This window comes from Mesoplodon bidens (genome assembly GCF_964165515.1).
Source record: "Mesoplodon bidens genome assembly, chromosome: 9".
NCBI lineage: Eukaryota > Metazoa > Chordata > Mammalia > Artiodactyla > Ziphiidae > Mesoplodon > Mesoplodon bidens.
In genome coordinates this window covers 52,452,169-52,475,029 of record NC_138166.1, presented here as the reverse complement: position 1 = coordinate 52,475,029, position 22,861 = coordinate 52,452,169, and the positions used below count along the sequence as shown (strand labels likewise).

At 36.0% G+C, this 22,861-nt stretch overlaps 1 protein-coding gene across 1 annotated transcript; it reads left to right on the top strand.

Annotated features, from left to right (window-relative positions):
• The first annotated feature begins 1,497 nt into the window (after positions 1-1,497).
• Positions 1,498-22,737, top strand: GTPBP10 (GTP binding protein 10). The gene is made up of 10 exons (XM_081244773.1): positions 1,498-1,616; positions 4,312-4,505; positions 7,178-7,269; positions 7,676-7,820; positions 12,457-12,530; positions 14,084-14,136; positions 16,476-16,583; positions 17,141-17,218; positions 19,449-19,572; positions 21,416-22,737. Exons 1-10 carry the CDS (start codon positions 1,584-1,586, stop codon positions 21,676-21,678), a joined length of 1,164 nt encoding a protein of 387 aa, XP_081100899.1. The 5' UTR covers positions 1,498-1,583; the 3' UTR covers positions 21,679-22,737.
• Positions 22,738-22,861: the final 124 nt, after the last annotated feature.

Sequence of the window (22,861 nt, the reverse complement as noted above, 5' to 3'; positions counted from 1 at the left end):
CAGCCGCTCCGCGGCACGTGGGATCCTCCCGGACTGGGGCACGAACCCATGTCCCCTATATCGGCAGGCGGACTCTCAACCACTGCGCCACCAGGGAAGCCCCTGAGATGTTTTTATATCAACTTCCCATTTATTTTTATCTGCTGTTATCGTGTTCCCATGTAAATATGACAAGGAAAACAATTTGGGCTTGTGTTCACTAATAAAAAAAAAATAAACCTTAGAAAATAAATAAACAGATTGGGCTCAGCATAATTCTGAGGTTGTAAAGATAATAATCCAAATGGCAGCAAATGTTATTAAGATTAAACTAAACACCTACTTAGTAACAACCTAATTTCTTCCTTCCTTCCTTCTTTCCTTCCTCCCTCTCTCTCTCCCTCCCGCTCCCTCTCTCCCTTTCTTTCTCTTTCTTTCTTTCCCCTGCCACGTGGCTTGTGGGATCTTAGTTCCCCGACCAGGGGTTGAACCCGGGCCCTTGGCAGAGAAAGCGCCGAGTCCTCACCACTGGACCGCCGGGGAATTCCCACCCTAATTTCCTGATTAATTAATCATTACAGGTTAAATGACAATTATAGTTTTATTGATGGGGGTGGGGTAGAGGGAGGTTCAGTAGCAGGAAGGGAAACAAGACTGAAAGGGATAATTCTTACACCGTGTATTTCCTAACAATCACTGTCATAAGTGAGGGGTAGAAATAGGAGAAGGATTCTCAGTTTTGAGTTCAGAAAGATTATTAGGCTGGCAGCGTAGGGCACGGCCGCCTAGCAGGGCTGTGTACCTCTGTCCACTGCGCGAGGGCAGGGGGAGACGGGGTGGGTGGGGCGGACGGAGACCCAGTCACTCTGCTGGTCCTGCCCAGCTCGAGAAAAGGGAATCTAATTCTCACAAAGGCGTGCTGCAAATGAGAGTTGAATAATGACCCATAGTATCTACCGGACCCCTAGAAGCTACTATCTGACAAACAGTTGCAAGATTCCTTCCCCACAGAATACAGTGAAATTCTTACAATCTCAGATCCTGACCTTTGGGTCCCAAATTTTAAATTCATTGTCTCTTGGAAGATTTTGCTGGATATTACTCAGCTGGTCAATGAATTAACAGCTTTTTTCCCAGTTGAGTTTCTAAGTCTTTTATGAGTTTGCTTTTATTGTCCGTGGGAGGTGTTTTGTTTTGTTTTTCCACTCTGCTTCGCCGAGAGTATAGATTGAGGTATCTTGTGGTTTCCTTAATTAGCATAAAAACTCCTCCAAGGCAGCAAAGTCTCCAGTGCCATCCTATTCAAAATATTCCTGAGGCACCTACTCCGCACCCGACTGTCCCCTGTCACATTGCCGCTCGACATTTCCTCAGCGTTTCACTCCGCTTGCTTCTCAACAGACACCACCTTCTCCCTCCCCGTGGGGCACAGCAAAACGCATGCGCACGTTTCCGTAAGCGCGCGCGCCTTACGGCCGCTGAGGCTCTCCTGCGGCAGCGTGCGGATACAAAATAGCAGCGGCGGGTGGTGGTGACGTTAGAAGAGCGCGCCGCACTTCGGTGCGAGCAGCTTCCGCGGGAGTGAATGCTTGCCTATCGCGGACATGGTGAACTGCAGTCGGGTGTTGCTCAGAAAGGTCTCTGATTGGTGCCCCTCAGCCTGATGTCCGTCGCCTGGTGCCTCTAGCCCCACCTGAGGGCTCTGGTTCTCCTTCGCCTCCATCCCTCCCCACTGTTTTCTTCCTGGGGGCCTCTTTCCTGCTTCTTTTCTACCATAGTCCTCTCCTTTTCGCCCCTCAGGGAGTCGGGCTTGACCTGTAAGGGGTGAGAAGGGCGTGTCTAGTCTACCGGGCACGGTTAGGACGGTTGTTTGGAACAGAGTTTGAGATTTTTCAAGGGAATTGTGCGTACGTGGGATGAAGAGCTGGGGTAAATGCCTGCTGTTTATACATGCAATCCGGTGTATGTGAAGTGTAGGTTTGACTTTTTCTTTTGGCTCAAATAGTGTATTTTCCTCCTTTTAAGTAATAATATCCCTAACTTGTTTTTACATATTTTTTCATTGAGTGCATTGTTATTAAGAGCTTTCTAAAGACAACTTTTCATCAGTAAACGAAAATAGGTAACTGACTTGCCTTCTTGCAAGAAACTAGGTCAGCTTTTGTGCAGTGCGGGTTTTAGAATCGTTTCTGCAAAAAATTTACAGTTGCTTTTCAAATTTAAAAAGCTCTTTAAGATCCTTACTAGCAATGTTTTTTGAAACCTGCCGTCATCAAGTTTGGTCATTACCTTATTACTAAGGACGAGATTGAGATATTACTTTTAAGTTTGAGTTCTAAATCTATGAACCTGATAAATCTAGAGCAGTAAAAAATGTGTCACATATTGAAAGGAACTTCAAAAACAGGAGGTTTCTTTTTGTCGGAGGAAAGGCATGGTTAGTAATACCATGGTTAGTAAAGTTTTACTTTATTCAACTCTCTATTTTCCAGAAAATAGGTGGTCAGAAGAAGAGAGACTTGTGAAGGATAGTACTTGGGCATATAGGATAACTAATCTGTAAGCTAAAAGAATGAACTACTGCATTTTTTGCTGGATATGTTATTAAATGCTAGTTGTGTAACTTTACTGCCATAACAGTCACTTCCAGTCATTGTTGTTTGCAAGGGGAATCTACCTCTTCACTTACCTGTGATGCATTTCTGATCTAGCTCTACCCAGCCAAAGCATAAGTTCGTCAGCCTCCAGAGAAAAATACTCTGGCTAGCCCTTAAGTTCACGTTTTGTATATTCCTTCCATCCTTACAATACTCTGTTTCATGACTATATTTGCATACTCAAATGAAAAGCTGTGCTTTGAATCTTTGCTGTGTAACTATCCACTGCAATCTCAAGTCTAGACCGATTTATCAGAATCAGCAAAGGAGCTTTTGATAAATGTGCTGGCTTACCCTATTCTCATTCCCTCCTCCAGAGTATCAGAATGGTCAGTGGAGTGTATGCATTTTTGAAAAAAGTTCCCAGATGTTTTCGATGCTTCAAACTATTGTAAATGATTAAAGACGTGAAGATTATGAATTTAAGAAATTACTTTGTGAGGAATTTTGATAGCCATGGGGTTAAGGCATAGGATCTTACCTGCAAGAAGTTCTTGATTTAGTATGGGAAACAGAAATAAACCCTAAATACAGTGTATGATTTCTAGAGATCTAATAATAGAGATATAATCCAATTACTGAGAGCCCGGGAAAATCAATGGTAAGTGTTGGTTAAAGGAATTAAGAAAGACATCGGAAAATATGACATTCAGGTGGGTTTATGATAGAAAAGAACAAATGACATTGTAAGTAGATGAAAAAGCATGAGCAGAATGCCATGGAGAAGTGACAGTATATTGTGTAGCATAGAGCAAAGAGAGGAAGAGGATATAGGAGGGGTTGAAGGAATGGAAGTGAAATGGGAAGGGTAGGTTAAGAGCTTTGAATATGGCACTGAGAATTTTAGACTCTATTTCATAAACAGCAAAACAACATGAATGGTTTTTGAGTAAGGGAGAGAAACATGTTGAGAGATCAGATCCATTGTCAGAAATATCACTCAGGCAGTGAGACAGAGGATGTTTTGGGGAAGGAATGACTAGACGTCGAAAGACCAGTTGGGAGCTAATGTAATGATAAAGATACTAGGGTAGTTAGTTGTGCCAAAAAAGGAAAGATAGTAGGGCTTCGGGAAGAGAAGCAGGTATAGTCCAAGATCCCCATATGTGGTCTCAGTGAGTAGATAAACTATCGTTTCATTATTTGTGAGAACATCGGAGGAACAGAATTTACCTAGGGAAAAGTTTGGTTTTGTTATATAACATGTATTTAGGTGACTATTATCCTTTCAATACCTAAGAACAAGTTATATATTTGAGGGGTTTCAAATATAAGTTAAATACTGGTCTCGTTCTCCGTTGCTTTAGACTATTAAGCTCACATCTGGTGGAGATGTCCAACTAACTGGGATAGAGAATATCTCACCTAGGTGATAGTTACTGGTACAAACTGAGATCACCCAGGGGAGAAAGTCTAGATTGAAAAGTGGGCCAGTGTCAGAGACCTTCAGGATTGGAAGGACAACAATTGATAGTGAAAAACAGGGTCTTAAGAGAGTTAATCTAATGGGAAAGTGAGGTCAGACAGGAGGTAAACTAAGAAAAGACAGTAAGTGTGGCATACGGAAAGCCTTTTTTTTTTTTTTTTTAGGAGTTTTAGTGGCAACAAAGAACTAGAAAGGAGTTCAAAATTGGTAAGCACATGTGGTATACAAACGTCCTCTTTTCTTTTTAAGTATGGAGGCTTCATTGATAACCTGAGACTCTTCACCAGGGGAGGAAGTGGTGGAATGGGCTACCCTCGCTTAGGCGGAGAAGGTGGAAGAGGTGGTGACGTCTGGGTTGTAGCCCATAACAAAATGACTTTAAAACAACTTAAAGATAAATATCCTCAGAAACGGTTTGTGGCTGGAGAGGGAGCAAACAGTCGGTAAGTATTTAACTGAATGGCTTTGTATGAAATTAATTCCCTCCGGAAGAAGAAAAAAAAGTTGAGATAAAAATTTAATTGGTAATTTGAAGTAAATAATATCCTGGATTTGTAACTGAGCAAAAATCTACTATTTTTGTCTCTAGTAAATATAAAAGATAGGAACTATGGAATGTTTTGACGTTTTTAAACTTTTTATCCTTTTCTTCTCCCAGTGTCTGTTTATATTCTTTTATACTTCCTTTGTGGAACCAGAAAGTGATCTGAATCCCCACTGTTTTCTTCTAAAATTATCTTTGACAGTCTTTAGGAAACTTTCTGGAATCTTAACTGGCTACTCCACCCCACTACCACCCATAGTTCTGCCAGCATCTTGTAGGCAGTACTTAAAATTTAGAGCCTGTTTGCTGTTACATCTCTTGAATGTTTTCCTTTTGCCTCTGTTTTGATTTTCTCTCTGTGACAGCAAAATCTTCCCTTTATTTTTTGTTAATGTTTGCTATTTTCTGTGGACCGTATTATGTTGGCCTCAAAATATGAGAAGAATTTTTTCTTTCATTGTAAAGAAAACGAAGAAAAAATTCTTAAAGCTTCCATCAAAATGCAGTCTATGGTTCCTCAAGCCTCTGTCATTCTGTTGTTCCTTAGGAGGTGTTGGTATAAAAGTTAGGCTTTCTGTTCCTTTTTTCTTTCCCCTTCCCAAGGAAGTGTTTGGGTATATTTATTTGTCACAATCGTAGAGGGTGGAATGTGGCACTTGCTTGGGGGATGAGTGTAAGCAAAGGATAGAGCCTGGATATAGGCTAAACACCCTCTAACGCAGGGTGAGGAATGCCCCCAACAACAACAACAAATTATCCTGCCCCAAATATCCAGCAGCATCCTCTGCTGGTACAGGAATCCTTGGAGAAACCCCTTAAATTTCTTTTGAGCATTTTTGTTTATGAATAGTCTTTACAGGGCAAATTTTGAGAGCCCTATATTAGAATTCAGTAATCAAAGTTTTAAGATCAGAATGTTGTTGTATTATTTTGATGTTACAGGTAGAAAATAACTGCAGTTTATATCCTAAAGTAAAATTTTTCATCATTTTATAATTTATTTTGAAAATTAAGGTTGCCGTAATTCCAACCTTATTCTGTGTTTAGATAAGTGGTATGCTAAAGATGGTGTATAACGTTTAAATGTTAAGAAAGATTTAAATAGAACAGTTACTGCGATTGTGTGTTGGAATTTTTAGAGTGTAGAGGCTTAAATCTAAAGGATTAATAGGAGCCAACTGGATGAAGGGGAGGAAAAAGCATTACAGGAAAGATAACAACATGAACAAAGGCCCAGTGATAGAAGACAAATACCAGTATAAAACACTAAAAGAAGGTCAGTGTGGCTGGAATGCAGAAAACACAGAATGTAGAGGAAGATGAGACTAGAAAGATAGGTACAAGCCAGACCTTCATCATTTCTGAAATACTGCAGTATTCTCCAAATTGGTCTCCTTCTCCCATCTCAGTCATCACCTCCAATCCATTCTTTTTCCAATTATGTCTACAGTGCTTTTTCTGTAACACCAGTTTATTAATGTCACTTGCATATTTAAAATCCTTCAATGTTCCCCATCAATCTAAGATAAGATTCAAACTCTCTAACATAGCATATCAGGCTCTTCGTGATCTGGACTACAGTGTCTTCCACCCCACTTCTGCTATACTTACACTAGAAATAACTATTATTTCACCAAATACCTTGTTCCCTCCTAATCCGGGATGTGTATGAGTGTCTTTTTGGTTTGTTTTTCTTTCTCTTTGCCAACACTTTCCTGCCTTGATTATCTGGCAAAATCTTATTCCCCTTCCGAGACTTGTTCTACCCGGAAATAACCACTATTAACCTTTTCATGACTTTTCTAAGACTTTTGTGTGTCTCTACCCAAATGTAATTAAATGTGTCTGTAAAATTGGGGGATACAAAAACAAGAGCACAAAATTTTGCAACCTTCTCTTTTAACTTTTTTTTCCATTCCAGAAAATTGTTAAGCATGGCTGCATAGTCTTATAGTATTGGAAATAACATAAATTATTTTGTCATTCATCTATTTAGGTAATTATTGATTTTTTTTTTACTGTTATTGTCACAATGCAGTACACATCTTTGTGTGTATAATAGTTTACATGGTTGTTCAATTTTTTTTTTTAGGATAAATTCCCAGAAGTGGAATTACTAGTTAGAAGCTTGTACCACTTTATCCTCTCTTGAACAGTTTAAGAATTGCCATATGAACCTCTTATAATTAAAGTACTCTCATTTCAGGTCATTTTTTAAAAAGCCTTGTTATTCACTGGATTTTCCTTTTTTTTCTAGTTTATTCATGTTGCAATGATCTCTTCCTTTCAAACATACAATATTTTAGTTCATTATGAGTTAAAATGACTTTTGGTAGTTAGCTTGGTAACTTAAATCTTTACTTAATATTATTTTTATTGAGATACAGTAGTCTAAAATGCAAATAAATAAATAGGGATAATTTTATTTTTTCTCCATTATTTGGCCATTTAACGTCTGCATTATAAGAATTGGTTGCTAGTCTTCTTTGTATACCATTGTATTTGCTTGAAACATCAACCATTTAATCTAGAAGATTTTCTTTACATTAATTTAACTTTATTTTTTTATAGAGTTAGTGCACTGAAAGGCTCCAAAGGAAAAGACTGTGAAATTCCTGTACCTTTGGGTATTTCAATAACTGATGAAAATGGTAAAATTATAGGTAAGTGTATTGTAGATTCTAAGGTTGTGAAAAATGTGCACATTTTCTAAAACTGAGATCTGTGGGGAATAGCACCTCTTAAGTTTCAGGATTTTTTTTAAACGTTAAGTATTTTAGCTGCTAGTTTATAAAACAGCTTTTAAAAACATTATATAACAGTTCAGAATTAGCTGCTAGATTTAAAATTATTTTAAAGATGTAAGAGTATTTACTCGGTTTTAAAACAAATAACTAGCATTTTTTCAACCACTTGCAAAAGTGTTTTCTCGAAACTTGATGCTATCGTTTAGCCCTTTAGATTTGTAAACTGGAATTTCCTGGCACCTGTTTCTGAAAGAAAAATGTCATTAGTGGTTAGCTCCACTTACTAATCTTTGCTTTAAATATCTTTATCTCTCTTTTTAAGGAGAACTCAATAAAGAGAAAGACAGAATTTTGGTAGCTGAAGGAGGTCTTGGTGGTAAATTACTTACAAATTTCTTACCATTGAAAGGCCAGAAACGAGTAATTCACCTTGATCTAAAACTTATTGCTGATATAGGCTTGGTGGGGTAAGTATCATTCATATTTTTATTTTTATACTTTCAGAGAGATAGTTCATGAATAGGAAGTAAATATAAATGGTAATTTGGGGCCAGCATTATTTCTAGTTTATGGAATTTGTGTATTGTTTGTGTACTTTAAGAATATGCTGCTTAAGGGCTTCCCTGGTGGCGCAGTGGTTGAGAGTCCGCCTGCCGATGCAGAGAACACGGGTTCGTGCCCCGGTCCGGGAAGATCCCACATGCCGCGGAGCGACTGGGTCCGTGAGCCATGGCCGCTGAGCCTGCGCGTCCCGAGCCTGTGCTCCGCAACGGGAGAGGCCACAACAGTGAGAGGCCCACGTACCACAAAAAAAAAAAAAAAGAATATGCTGCTTAAAAAAAAAAGAATATGCTGCTAATATTGCCAACATAGAGTTTCATAGTCACTATTCATTTGTCAAAGATCATAGCAATTGAATAGGGCAGTGGAAATGTTAGAAAATAAATAAACACAGAAAAATCAATCAAATACAAAAGAATATTACCAAGTATTAAAGAATAAAATTAGAAATCCAAACAAGCCACATTTTAAAAAGTGTATAGAAGGACATAAAAAGTAGGGGAAAAATGACCAAGATATTCTTACAAGTCTTAATAGAGGTATTGAAGTATCATTAATCAGATGGCTAAAGGCCGGTACAGATGATCTCAACCATCAACTTTACACACTATTGAGCACTAAGCTGGATCTTGCTATGACCGTTTCCCTATCCTTCACTCTCTGTTTAGGAGCTCTCCATTCTCAGTGCTGCAGACCTTCCAATGTTGGCCTCTTCCACCAGCCTTCATTCCTTCATCAAACAATGCTACTTAGCTGTAGGGTTTGCAGTGCTGGCACATAAATGGAGGGAGATAGATAGCAAGAGAGAAAGTAGATAAAGGAAGGGAAAACTTCAGCTTTGCATGTCTCCTCTCCCTCTCTGTCTTCCTCTCCCAAGTCCCACTATAGCATTACACAATAGTCAGATGGAAGGCCTCAGGAAAAGGGAGGGGAAACTGCCGCTCTACTCCAGCTGCCAGTTCCATGCCTTGCTTTCCCATAGCTTCTTTCTAAGCTCTTTTCATCTTCCTCTTCCTGCATCTCACTGCTTCCTTACCACACTCTTCACTCTGAATCCCTCACCTCTTTCCATGCCTGTTTAGGTCTTACCAGCAGTGGCTTAGAGTTCACAGAGGCCTCATTCCTGCTGAAATTGTAACAGAGAAAGGTGTGATCCTGGCATTTCAGCTTGCCATTCTCATTTAATCTTTTCAATGAAACATAGTTATGAGGGTTATGAGTCATAGGTTCTGTAATACTATATATTTTCAGGAACATTATGGACTTAATAGGGTTTTGTGGATAAGACTGAGAATCCAGCCATTCCTTTTCTCATTTTGTAGGAAAATATGTTTCAGGTTCCATAGAGACACCTTTACAGCCTAAGAAGAACATAGCAAGGCTGAGTAGTGAATAAAAGTGGGATGGCGATGGGAGACTCAAGTGAGACTGTTTGGGTTAGAATCTCAAATCCTCTGGAGGCTGGCTGGATGGTCTTGGATACAGTCTCTCTAAGCCTTTTTTTTTTTTCTCATCTTTAATAGTGGATGGCAGTAGTTCTCACCTTAAAATGTTATTGCTGAGTAAGATATTGCATTTGCAGCATAATACATGCCTTGGATTTATGAATGCTCAATGAATGAATGGTAGCTGCTATTATCATCATTGCCAAGTTATTGGAGACCACATATAGTGATACACTAAGCTTTTCAGAAGTGGACTTGATATTAGTCAATAGCAAGCATCGTGATTCTAGAGCACAATGTTTAACATGTATGCTAGTGCTTTTAAATTAGGTAACTATTCTTAAAAAGTTGCTAATGTGAATACCAGCATAAGCAGATGTCCTTTTAGCCGGTTTCAGGAATGAACTGAACATTAGAAGAAAGGTATCATAAAACTAATACACTTGTACTGCTGTTTTCAAATCTGGTCTTTGCATAGGTTGGATTTCAGCCTCTAAAATTTTCATTAGGTACTTGTCAATAAAAGTCTCAGGTGTCTGTTCTTCACCTGGTAGCTTCCTTTTTCTTCTTGTATTTTGATCTCTTTGGAAATAGTTGCTTGCATTTTTCTGTGTTTAGTCATTGTTATGAAAATATGAGGATATTAGAAAGAAATAAGCAAGTCCAACTAATGATAATCATGGCAAAAATGATTGCAGTTTGCTTTTCAAAAAGTTACAAGAGCCTGAGTGTAACAGGATATAAGAAAATACTGTATTTCCAGGGGAAACGAGTTATTAAGAAATCTCACATAGTTTTATTCTAAATGTATTACAGAAATATTTTAATGAGAAAAATTGTTTAAAGATCTCCATTAAGAGCATATACATTTTTATAGAATTCCAAATTAATATTTGTAAAATATTACACCATTATTCCAAATGAAAATTTGGCAGAGTTTTGAAAGATCTTGATTTGAATGAAAACTGAAGACAAGGATCACGTCTGTCTTATTGATTGCTATATTTCTCCTGCCTAGTATATTGCCTGACCCAAGTCAGTGCTCAATAAATATTTGTTGGATAATTTTTTTTAATTGAGATGTAATTGACATATAACATTGTATTAGTTTCAGGTGTACAGTGTAATGATTTGACATTTGTATATGTTGCAGAATGATCACCACCATAAATCTAGTTAACATCTGTCACCATGTATAGTTACAAATTTTTTTCTTGTGATGAGAACTTTTAAGATTTACTCTCTTAGCAACGCTCAAATATACAATATTGTATTATTAACTATAATCACCATGCTGTACATTATATCCCTATGACATTTTTTTTACAACTAGATTTTTTTGTGTGGGGGGGTCACACAATGTGGCTTGCGGGATCTTAGTTCCCCAAACAGGGATCGAACCCAAGCCCTCAGCAGTGCAAGTGCAAAGTCCTAACCACTGGCCTGCCAGGGAATTCCCCACAACTGGATTTTTTTTTTTACCTTTTCACTGCCTTTGCCCATTTTGTAACCCCCCCCGCCCCCCACTGACACACACACACACACACACACACACACACACACACACACACACATTTTCTGTATCCATTCATCCATTGATGGACACTTAGATTGCTTTCACATCTTGGTTATTGTAAATAATGCTGCAGTGAACATGAGGTGCATATATCTTTTTGAGTTAGTGTTTTTGGTTTTTATTTTTTTTGGATAAACATCCAGAAGTGTAATTGCTGGATCATATGGTAGTTCTATTTTCAATTTTTTGTGGAACCTCCATACTGTTTTCCATAGTGGCTGCACCAATTTACATTCCCATTGGTTGAATAAATTTAATGAAAATATCTGAATGAAATTTAGGAAATCATCTCTTAAGTGGCCCCCATTCCTAGTACTTTCTTTCATCCATTGTGGGCCTTTCTTGAGGGATATTTAGCAATAAAATCAAGGCCTTTCACCAAAAAAAAAAAAAAAAAAGAAATCAAGGCCTTTAAAACAGCGGTATAGTTTAATCTAGTATTTCCTTATCTAGAAATTTACCTCAAGAAAGAAATTAAAGGTATATGTAAGGTTCACTTCAGCGTTTAAAGTTTTTTTTAAAAAGCTTGACAAATTAGTGCTCATTTGCAGAAAGAAAAAAAGAGTTGAATGTTAATCGCACCATTTGATGTTAAGGTGACTTAACATTGGTGTATGTCTTTCTAGCTGTATGTGTATTTTTTGCAGAGTTATTTATAACAGTAAAAAATTTGAGACCACCTAAATGCCTAACAATAAGAAATTAGTTAAGTAAATTACACTACACCCTTGAAATGCATTCACCTTATATAATTCAGTTTAAAAGGAGGCTGACCAACTGTGAATAGTCTTTCAGCAAAAAAAGGAATCAAAGCTGAATCTGATCAAGGCTTCACATCTACCAATTTATAGGAGCATGTTAAATGACGTCATGGGCATCAGCAGAAAAGTCCAGACTATGGCAAAGAAACTACAGGACAAATGGCCCAGTTTCTTTAAAAATAAAATTGCAAAGGGGAAACAACCTGGAGAGGGAGCCTGTACCAAAAGAAATTTAAAAGGCACATCAACCAAATGTAATATGCAGACCTTTTTTGGGTCTCTGTTTAAAGAAACCAACTTTAGAAAAATTATTAAGAATGTATTAATATTTGTTTAAGCTAGGTGATGGCTGAATAGGATTCATTACTTTGCTAGTGAAATGTCCATATAAAATGTTTTTTTTTAAAAATCCACAAAATAAGAAATATTTTGTCAGTATTTGGCTAGAGATAGTGAATTGCAGGTATTTTTATTAGTTTCTTTATATTTTTCTATGATTTACAAGCTGTTTTTCTTAACATTATTTGATATACTGTCAATACTGAAGCATCTTTAGTGTTCACCATAAATTTATCTTTACCTTTTCTATAAGTATATTTTGTTCCTCAAGTTTTTCAAGATTATTTTAAATTTATAGTCTACTCTTAATCCCAGCAATATTCAAGAAGTCTGCTTCTTGAAATGTTAGGAATTCAGAGATAAGCAAGTATTTATAATGCTGATATTTATTGTAATGTATAAATTTATTTTCTTGTTTCAGATTCCCAAATGCTGGAAAATCCTCTTTGCTAAGTAAGATTTCTCATGCAAAACCTGCAATTGCAGATTATGCATGTAAGTATAATTTGTTTTGTTTTTTTAATACGTAGAGGTAAATTTTTAAAGACTAATCTTTCTTCGAATATGAAAAAAATGATAACTGGGTTAGCCTTAGTTTGAAAACTCTTGGCAGACAGAGTACATGTATTTCCCATTAATCTTTGAAACCTTTATAGCTCTCAGCAAAGTTCCTAGTACTGCTTATTAGACACTTTGTTGCATTTATTTGTCTATTGTATAATCATTATTCAGTTTAGTTAATGATTTTATGAACACCTACCCTTTATCAAACACTGTGATAAATGCCACAAAGGCAGAGATCAATTCTTTCATTCATTTAGCAAGTATTTATTTCTAGGAACTATCAATACAGTAAGTTCTGGAGTTACAAAGACTGGTAAGCAGAAGTGAATACTTCTTTTGTTTTGATTTTTATTGAACTTACAGACAAGTGGGGGAAGGCACATATCTCACTAATGAATATAAGAGAATATAATATGGTTCTATGAAAGAGTGTAGGTGACTGCTTTAGATTTCTTTGGGGAAGTGTGATGGTGGGGCTGAGATATGAACAATAAATATGAGTTAATTGGTGACAGACAATGGAGGTGAGAGTCTTTCAGTCAAAGGAAATAGCATGTACACAAAGACTCTGTGGTGGCAGGGAGTAGATTTGTTTGTCTAGACAACATGTAGTAAGGGGAAGAGGGAATCAAGATGAGGCTAGAGATGCAGGTGGAGACCGGTGATATAGGCCATATAGGCTGTATTTGATCTCTGTGGCTTAAGAGCAGTTGATAGCTTTTTACCAAGGGAAAACAGTGGTTAGATTTGCTTTTCAAAAAAAGATCTGTTGGCGTGTAATGTAGAAAATGGATTGGTGTGGGATGTAAATGGATCTGGAAAGAACAGTTAGTAGAACTGGCTATTGCAGTAGCTGGATGAGATATAATGGAAGCTTAAGAGTAGTGAATGAATATGATAGGATCTTTGCCATCATTAAAGAAAATGGCACAGAATGACATTAACATGGAAAATAAAATTAAACCATTCTAAAATTGATAAAATAGAGTTAATTTTGTACTAATTGCTATAAATCACATGGCCAATATTTATTGTTACAATACAGGGGATTCTTGAGAAGGAAAGAAGAAAAGCAAAAAGTCCTAGGAAGGAGGCTAGGGCAGGATTGATGAAGCATGAGGATAACTAAATGAGAAAGGACCATAGAGAGATTTCACCCACAGCCCAAGGGATAGAAACCTAAATTCTGCCCCCACCCTCAGCACCTTTACCATGCTCCTTAAAGTTTGAGACAGGGACTTTGAGGCCCACTAATTAGATTACACCTGTGCTTTCGAAGATTATAAAAATCTATATTTTGTCCTTTTCCAAGTATATCATAAATAGCAAAGATAATTATACCTTTAATTTCAACAGATGAGAACATAATCTGAATTAGGTTGTTCATAGAAACGAAATATTATTTATTTTATACATGGCGCTAAGACAATTTTGAGAGTATAAGCCTTTATTCTAGCCTCAATTTATTATTGTTTTTCTTTTAGTTACAACATTAAAGCCTGAACTCGGAAAAATTATGTATAATGATTTCAAACAGGTGGGTATTTTTAAAATAAGACACTTGGTTAGTAATGAAAGTACTTGCCTTAGTGCTTAGATTTTATAATATTTGGCAGTTTCTGTGGTGTTAGGGGGAAAAAGCAGGATTTTGTTTTTGATAAGTGAAATCATGATCAAATCAATTCTGCTGACCACTATCAGAGTAAAAATATTGTATAAGAATATAATTCCTTGTTCTTCTAAAGTTTGGGTCCAGTTTGTCGTTACAACATTGATTGTATCTTAATTGCCTTAATCAGTTTGTCCTCATTGCAAGTCCATATTTTACTGCCATATTTGATTATTGATTTTCATTTCCTAAAAACATTTTCTAAAGTTCATGGATGTACTTTTACTCCAACTTACTGTTTAAAAAAATTTTTTTTTAATTGAATGGGATCCTTGTCTTAACTAGCTATTAAAATGTATTTTTCCTTGCTACAGAAGAACTTTTGAATAATTAGAATAAAAACATATTAAAAAGGAAAGTAACAAAATTTTACAAATATGTAATGTATGATCAGCAGGTGCATCCCTTGGTATTTACCCAAATAAACTGAAAACTTACGTCCACTCAAGGGCCCGCACACGGATGTTTGCAGCAGCTTTGTTCATAATTGCCAAAACTTGGAAACAACCAGGATGTCCTTCAGTAGGTGAATGGATAAATAAACTGTGTACATCTCAATAATGGAATGTCATTCAACACTAAAAAGAAATGAGCCATCAAGCCATGAAAGGACACAAAGGAACCTCCAATGCGTATTACTAAGTGAAAGAAGCCAATCTGTAAAGGCTACATACTGTATGATTTCAACTATATGTCATTCTGGAAAAAGGCAATACTATGGAAATAGCAGAAAGGTCAACGGTTGCCACGGATTAGGAGGAAAGAAAGGTTTAATAGGCAGCACACAGGATTTTTAGGGCAGTGAAACTATTCTGTATGATACTAGGTACATGTCATACATTTGTCAAAACCCATGGAATGTGTAAAACCAAGGGTGAACCCTAATGTAAACTATGGGCTTAAAGTGATGATGTATCAGTATACTTTCATATAATCCATTGACATAATTTAAAAGACATAGAAGATGTATATTTATAATAGTGGTATAACAGTAAAAAATTTTTTAAATTTCGACAATTATATAAAATGTTAAATAATTAAAATTATAAGTGCAGGATAATATGAATTTAGAGAACAATATTTAGAGGAAAAGACAACATTATTGGTAATTTTTAAGGGAAATCAGTAGAAAACCTCTGAAGAGAATTTCAAGACATGAGACCTACATGTACATTGCTTTGTCACATAGCTCCAGCTTTCTTTTTTTTTTTTTTTTTTTTTTTTTCTTTTTGCGGTATGCGGGCCTCTCACTGTTGTGGCCTCTCCCGTTGCGGAGCACAGGCTCCGGACGCGCAGGCCCAGCGGCCATGGCTCACGGGCCCAGCCGCTCCGCGGCATATGGGATCCTCCCAGACCGGGGCACGAGCCCGTATCCCCTGCATCGGCAGGCGGACTCTCAACCACTGCGCCACCAGGGAGGCCCTCCAGCTTTCTTTAAAACTGAAATTTTTAACCACACAGGCAGTATGTGTAGAGCAGTGTTTCTCATCCCTTACTGTACATCAGAATCATCTGGGTAGCTTAAGAACAACAATGATAAATGAAGCCTGGGCCCCAGTGATTTGAAACCAAACCCCTTGGGGATAGGGCTTGAGCATCTGTAGTTTAGAAAAGTTTCTTAGATAATTATGATGTGCAGTGAGGTTTGAAAACCACAAGTGTAGAATAATGGTTAGTAACTCTTACAACCTCTAAAAGGAGTATAGTAACACTATTTCCCTTACTTTTTAAGAGTGGTTAATAGTTCTGGTAGAATATGAACAATAAAGAAACAATGGTACCAAATAACCATTTACATATAGAATAAAAAACTTAAAACTACAGAGCTATACTAAGTCAATGTCTGCTGAATTAATATCCTTGTATACTTTTAAGAATTTAGAAAATTGAAATTCTTTGAAAAGTTCATAGTGAACAATATAATTTATGGAATTCTAAAGAGAATTTATGTGATTAGTAAAGGTTAACCTAAGCCATAAAATTCTTAGATTGTTAAAGTAAAAAATGGGACTAATTTCTGATAACAAAGGACTTTGATTCTTAATACATTTATTTTGTTATAAAGGTATCTTGGCTTTATAGAGATGCAGTGGTAATCACAAATTAAGAACTGTTTATAATTGAAATAACATGAAAATTGTTGGATGTAATTGTATTTGTGGTTTTCATATTTTTTTTTATTATCATACCATTTAATTTTGTGTTAGATATCAGTAGCTGATCTTCCTGGTTTAATAGAAGGAGCACACATGAACAAAGGAATGGGCCACAAATTCCTCAAGCATATAGAAAGAACTAAACAACTACTTTTTGTTGTAAGTCATATGCATATCAATGTAATGTTTAAATGAATGTGAGAACCAGTGAATTTAGTTTTCCTAGAAATTTTTTATAATAATATTTAAAGATAAAGTAGCAGCATATATTATTCCACTAAATCTATTTAGATAGGGGTCAGATACAGTTAGTAATCTTTATTTATAATATGGGGATGGAAGTGGCATTGTTTACTATGTCAGATGAAAGTTTGGCCATACTTGTCGGGTTTAATTCATTAAGATTTTCTATATACTACTAAATTATATAGGATCAATTTCCTACTTCATTTCTGGTGTTGAGTTATATATGAGATTGTCTGTATTGGTATAAATTGTTTAATCTGTACTAGTTTCTCATTAATGATTGTGGTTTTATCAGAATAATTATAATTATCTTAAAACATCAATTTCTCTCATTTCAAATTACTAAATTACCAGTAGAGTATAGGTTGAGAAATTATTTTTAGCTTGAGCGAGTAAAACATTTCAAAACAGAATTGTATAGCTGTTGTTCTTATGTTAAAAGCAATCTTTTTCCCTTTTTTTTTTTTTAGGTTGATGTTTCTGGATTTCAGCTTTCTTCCCAAACTCAGTACAGAACTGCCTTTGAAACCATACTACTGCTTTCAAAAGTAGGTTTTCTGTTTTATATCTGGTCTAATATGTAGGCACATAGGACTGTATGGAATAACGTATTATAATTCAAATAAATATATAGTCTGCCTCTACTTTTTATTTTTATTTTATTTTATTTTTTTTTGCGGTATGCGGGCCTCTCACTGTTGTGGCCTCTCCCGTTGGGGAGCACAGGCTCCGGACGTGCAGGCTCAGCGGCCATGGCTCATGGGCCCAGCCGCTCCGCGGCATGTGGGATCTTCCTGGACCAGGGCACGAACCCGTGTCCCCTGTATCGGCAGGCGGACTCTCAACCACTGTGCCACCAGGGAAGCCCTGCCTCTACTTTTTAAAGCTTTGATGTTAATTAAAGAATTATCTAAACTTGCTGTCTCCAGTTTTGCGATATTCACCTGCTCCTCAAACTGTTGTAATCATTAAAACCTTCCTTGATTCCAAATCCCTGTTACATACTTCTCAGACTGTATCTTGCTTAACTTTTATTCCTACTTCTTAGACTATTTCTCAGTCTACTTTTTAGGTTCTCTGATACTCAGATATTTTGGTTATGTTTTAAATCAGCTGCCTATTGGACATCTTTGATTGGATGTCCCATTAACTTCTCAAATTTAATATGTATAGAACTGAACTTTTTTTTTTTTTTTTTTTTAATTCTCCAGCCTCCCCCAGAACTTTACTGAATATGTAAGCCAGAAACCTCGGTGGTAGTGATTCTATCTTTCTTACCACCTGTATCAAGCCCTGACTGTTTTATATCCTAAATTTCTCTGAAATGTAGCTACTTGTCTTCACCCACACTGTTATAATCATCAACCCCTCTTACTAGAATGTTCTAAGTCCCTCCAGCTTGTCTCCCTGCTTCCAGTCTTAGTTCTCTCCAGGCCATGTTTTATATGACAGCTACAGTGATCTTTGTTAAAGAACCAAGCAGATGTTTGTTCCCTGCTTAAAACACTTCAATGGGCTCCCATTGCTGTTAGGTTAAAGTCTAACATGAACATGGTTTACGAGGTCTGGCAAGGTTGGGTTCTTACCAAGCACTGTATTTCTATTGTTCTCCGCTCTCCCCCCACCCCTGGCCACGCCCCATACATTCTATATCCAGCCAGTGATTTCTCTCTAACACAATATGATGTTGTTTATCTTCAGGACTTTTATATCCTATTTCATTTGCTATTTTTTGCCTGTTATTGATAACACTGCTGTGAACATTTGTGTACAGGTTTTTGTGTGGATATGTTTTCATTTCTCTTGTATATACCTAGGAGTAGAATTGCTGGATAATATGATTATTCTATGTTTAACATTTTGGGGAACTGCCAAACTATTTTCCAGAGTGACTGCAGCATTACACCATTTTACAATCTTACTAGCAATGTATGAAGGTTCCAATTTTTCCACATTAATGTCAACACTCATTATTGTCTTTTTATTTTAGCCTTCCTAGTAGGGATGAAGTGGTATTTCATTGTGGTTGTGATTTGCATTTCTTTAATGAGAAATGATGTTGAGAAATGTGACTAATGATGTTGAGCATCTTTTTATGTGCTCATTTGCCATTTGTACGTCTTTGGAGAAATATCTATTCACATTCTTTGCCCATTTTTAAAATGGGTTGTCTTTTAATTGTTAAGTTGTAGGAGATCTTTATAATTTAAATACAAATCCCTTATCAGATATATGATTTGCAAATATTTTCTCCTATTCTTTCAGTTGTCTTTTCACTTTCTTTAGGTTGTCTCTTGAAGTACAGAATTTTAAATTTTAGTGAAGTCCCCTTTGTCTATTTTTTCTTTTGCTCATGCTTTTAGTGTCAAATATACAAAACCACTGCATAATCCATAGTCACAAACATTTACTTCTAAGCATATTTAACTTTTTCCAAGAATAATACAGGTATAGCATTAAGCTGTCACTATCTAGTTCTGAATTTTATTTATGCGCTTACTAGACATCCAGATATCTGTATTTGGCTCTAGGCACAAAATCACAACTGTCTCTAGGATGTCATGTGAGCTAAAATGTATTAACACATGACTTAACTAGTAAGCATTTTCTGCATTTCCTTTGTTAATTAGTTTTGTGGTTATTGGGACTTACTGCATTTCAGAGGTGAGAATGGGCCCTAGATTACCCAGGCCTATAAAGTAAAGAAAGACATTACCAAATAGGTCATTTATATAGATATTTTAATAAAATTATTTGGTTTTTCTCTTTGACTTAAAGGAGTTGGAGTTGTACAGAGAGGAACTTCAGACAAAACCTGCACTCCTGGCAGTTAATAAAATGGACTTGCCACATGCCCAAGATAAATTCCATGTACTGATGAACCAACTCCAGAATCCTAAAGGTAAACCCATTCATTCATTTAGTGCCAATTTAATGAATACTTGCTATTTGCAGAGAGTGCTAGGTACTATAATCAGTGGAAAAGAAAACTGAAAGTTGCTACTCTTAAAAAAAAGTATCTTTGAAGAAAGAACACATACCATATGAAACTTCTAAATAACACTGTAAAAAATAATACCCCATTTCAGAATGTGTGATATGGACAATAAGTTAGAGGAGACAGAAGGAAAGAAAGATTAATTTGAGCTGAAAATGTCAGGCCTCATGAAGAAGTAAAACTTAAAGTGGGCTCTTAAAGAGTTAATGGGATTTGGATCAGAAGAGAATAAATTCAGCATCTACCTGTGAAGTCTGTTAACATATTTCACCAGTTCTAGAACTTCATTCCCCTAGTACATCATGAATTTTAAAACAGAGCTAATAGTTCTAAAAAGAGGTATGTATCTTTGCAGTGCCAGGTCTGTAGATCTCTGAAGAGTACTAATCTTCTAAAAAGAACTTGAGTCACTATGTATGTGTGGTACAGAATAATAGATGCTGTTACTCCAAAAGGATTTGTTTGAAATTTGTTCCTAAATGGACCATTATGTGTAAAGAAATTTAAAGGGATTCTTCATAGTTTTGAGTATTGACCTTTGCAGAACACTCTCTATCCTACAGTGATGATGCTTTCATTTTTCTGAGTCTAGTAGAGGACCTTTTGCACAAATGAGGAAAGTAGGGTGGAAGGTAAGTAGTTAACATGTTTCTAAATAGACCTAATCTCTCTTTTTATCCTTGTGATAAAAACTGGGGAAACTAAATTATAATGTACTAGGACTATCAGGCAGCACCAGAAGATCCCCTCTCCCCTCTCAAAATCTACCCCACACCCCGTATAATTTACATATTGGGCTGTCCTTGAGTTAATAAGTTACTTTGGGATATAAATATTCTCTGGAATATTTATAAATGAACCTTTATTCCTTAATGTCATTTGCTTTATGAGGTCATTAGATCTATTTGCTGGCTGGTCTTGCAGAAAAGCAAATTTTCAGAGGAATTACCAGAAGGGAGGGTAATTCAGGAGCTTGTGGCTATTTTGGACCATCATAAAACAATGTAGTCCCCTCAGTGATAATTCCCTAGTTAGCCTCTCAGACTTCCTTGGGGGTAAATGAATCTCAGAATCCAAGGTCTGTGTTGGTTTGGCTAACCTCTTTTAGGCAGCCTTTCCAGTTCATGTCAGTGTTGATCCATCCCATCAGTATAGCATCCCTACTTCTGTTGCCTTGGTGGCAGGGAAAAAGGAAAAGTTATATAATGGCTGTCAGCCCCTGTGGGGTGATAGATTGGATTCATCTAAAATGATGAATTGAACTCCTTGAATTCTTTTCAATTTTAGTATGGCTCATAGCATCAGTGATGATAAGCCATTAGGACAATTAAAGGCCTCCTGTGTACTGAAGCAAGCTAGAATAGTCCAAATCACAAATGATGTTATGTTATAGGAAAGTTCTTTCAGAAAATCTATGTTGTCTTACTTTATTGAGCTGCCCCAAAACAAAATTTATTGCTTCTGTAAGTAAATCATCTTCTGTGATTCATCTTTTACTTACACTTAATTTTGTTTAAAATATATTCATGCAACAGATATTTATTAAGTACCTGTCATGTGCCAAGAACCTTACCACTGTCACTAGTAAAAACCAAAGCTTCTGAGACATTATTAGAAAGAGAAGGAAAAAAGAAATTTAAAATGCTTAGTTTTCGGTTCACTGGTTCACAAGTCAAACCTCTAGCATAGTTTTGACTTACTTTCAAAGACAGTGAAAATCAGCCTAGTTTTATGTTCTTTGTTTCAGATTTTTTGCATTTATTTGAAAAAAATATGATTCCAGAGAGGACCGTGGAGTTCCAACACATCATCCCCATCTCTGCAGTTACTGGAGAAGGAATTGATGAACTAAAGAAATGTATAAGGAAATCTCTGGATGAACACACCAACCAGGAAAATGATGCGTATCATAAGAAGCAGTTGCTTAATTTACGTATTTCCAATACAGTATCTTATAGTGAGCTACCATCAAAGAATGCTGTTACTAGTGGCAGAATAGATATAACTTAAATCTGTTAAAAGTGATATTGAAATTGCATTCATTTGGAAGCTTTTCCACAGACATATTTTTTAGAAGGTTAGTTGTTACTAACCTGGTGTATATGCCATCATTCAAGAACCATACTTTTTAAAGATGTTTTGTACTTAAATCTATCAACAGTAAAAAAAAAAAAGTAACTGAGGGTTAAAAATGACAGTTTATAATTTTATGGCCAATTCACCTATAATAAAATCCTATAATATTCCTGTACATATGTCTCTAGTGAGATCATTTTTTAAATTATATAAAGGATTCCTTATGAGCAACTAGGTTTTGTTTGTTTGTCTTTAAGTCTGTCATGTACCTGGTTCTACTAAATATATAATAGTTCTCTTTTTTGGAAAACCTCAAACCCTAAATTTGAACATATTCAGTGATAATAAAGACCATTGATAATCAGTAGATAGATCTTTGCGATTTCAGCTTTTGGAAATTTTTCGTAAGTATAAGAGTATTTTTTTCTTGCTTTGGACACGCTGATGTATGTCTCATTTTATTATGTCCTAGTCTGTTTCACTGTCTACTTTCATATTTTAGTAAGGAGAATAAATAGGAAGTACAATATTAAACAGTATTATCTTCTCAGGAGATTATAATTTCTAAATTTCTGCCTGACTTTCAAAAATACTTACATATTATACATTTTCTCTTAATGCATTTTATTATAAAATATACATGTTAATTGTAAAATAAAATAAAATTTAAACAGTGCAAAAGCATATAAAGTAAAGAAAAGTTCCCATCTTTCTGCATCAGGCTCCCCAGTTCTCACAGAAAACCACATGTTCTTGCAGAATTTTTTAATGCATATATCTTTTTGCCTAAATGAGTTCATTATATAAGACTTTCCAAGGTTTTTTTGTTTTTACAAAATAGTAGCAAGTTAATGAGCTGCTAAAAATTATTCTTCAGTGCTACTTTTAAGCTATTAGGAATTGTTCTGGAATTTAAGGCTAAGTGAAGCCTTAACATGTGGCTATAAGTATTAAATAAAAATGGCACTATCATTCTACTTAAATTTCTTCTGATATGACAATGTGAGTGACTTCTTTTATTTGTTCTGTTTTCTATTCCCCACTCCCACCTCCCATCCCAGTCCCCAGATCACTGGCTTTTCCTGTGTTTCTTTTCATTGCACGGCTATTTATTGAG

Excerpts from the sequence above, each read along its gene's own strand:
- GTPBP10 (XM_081244773.1), top strand. The coding sequence starts at position 1,584 with ATGGTGAACTGCAGTCGGGTGTTGCTCAGAAAG. Across the intron at positions 7,270-7,675 it reads TGAAAATGGTAAAATTATAG|GAGAACTCAATAAAGAGAAA; the intron begins GTAAGTGTATTG and ends TCTCTTTTTAAG. Across the intron at positions 19,573-21,415 it reads CCAACTCCAGAATCCTAAAG|ATTTTTTGCATTTATTTGAA; the intron begins GTAAACCCATTC and ends TCTTTGTTTCAG.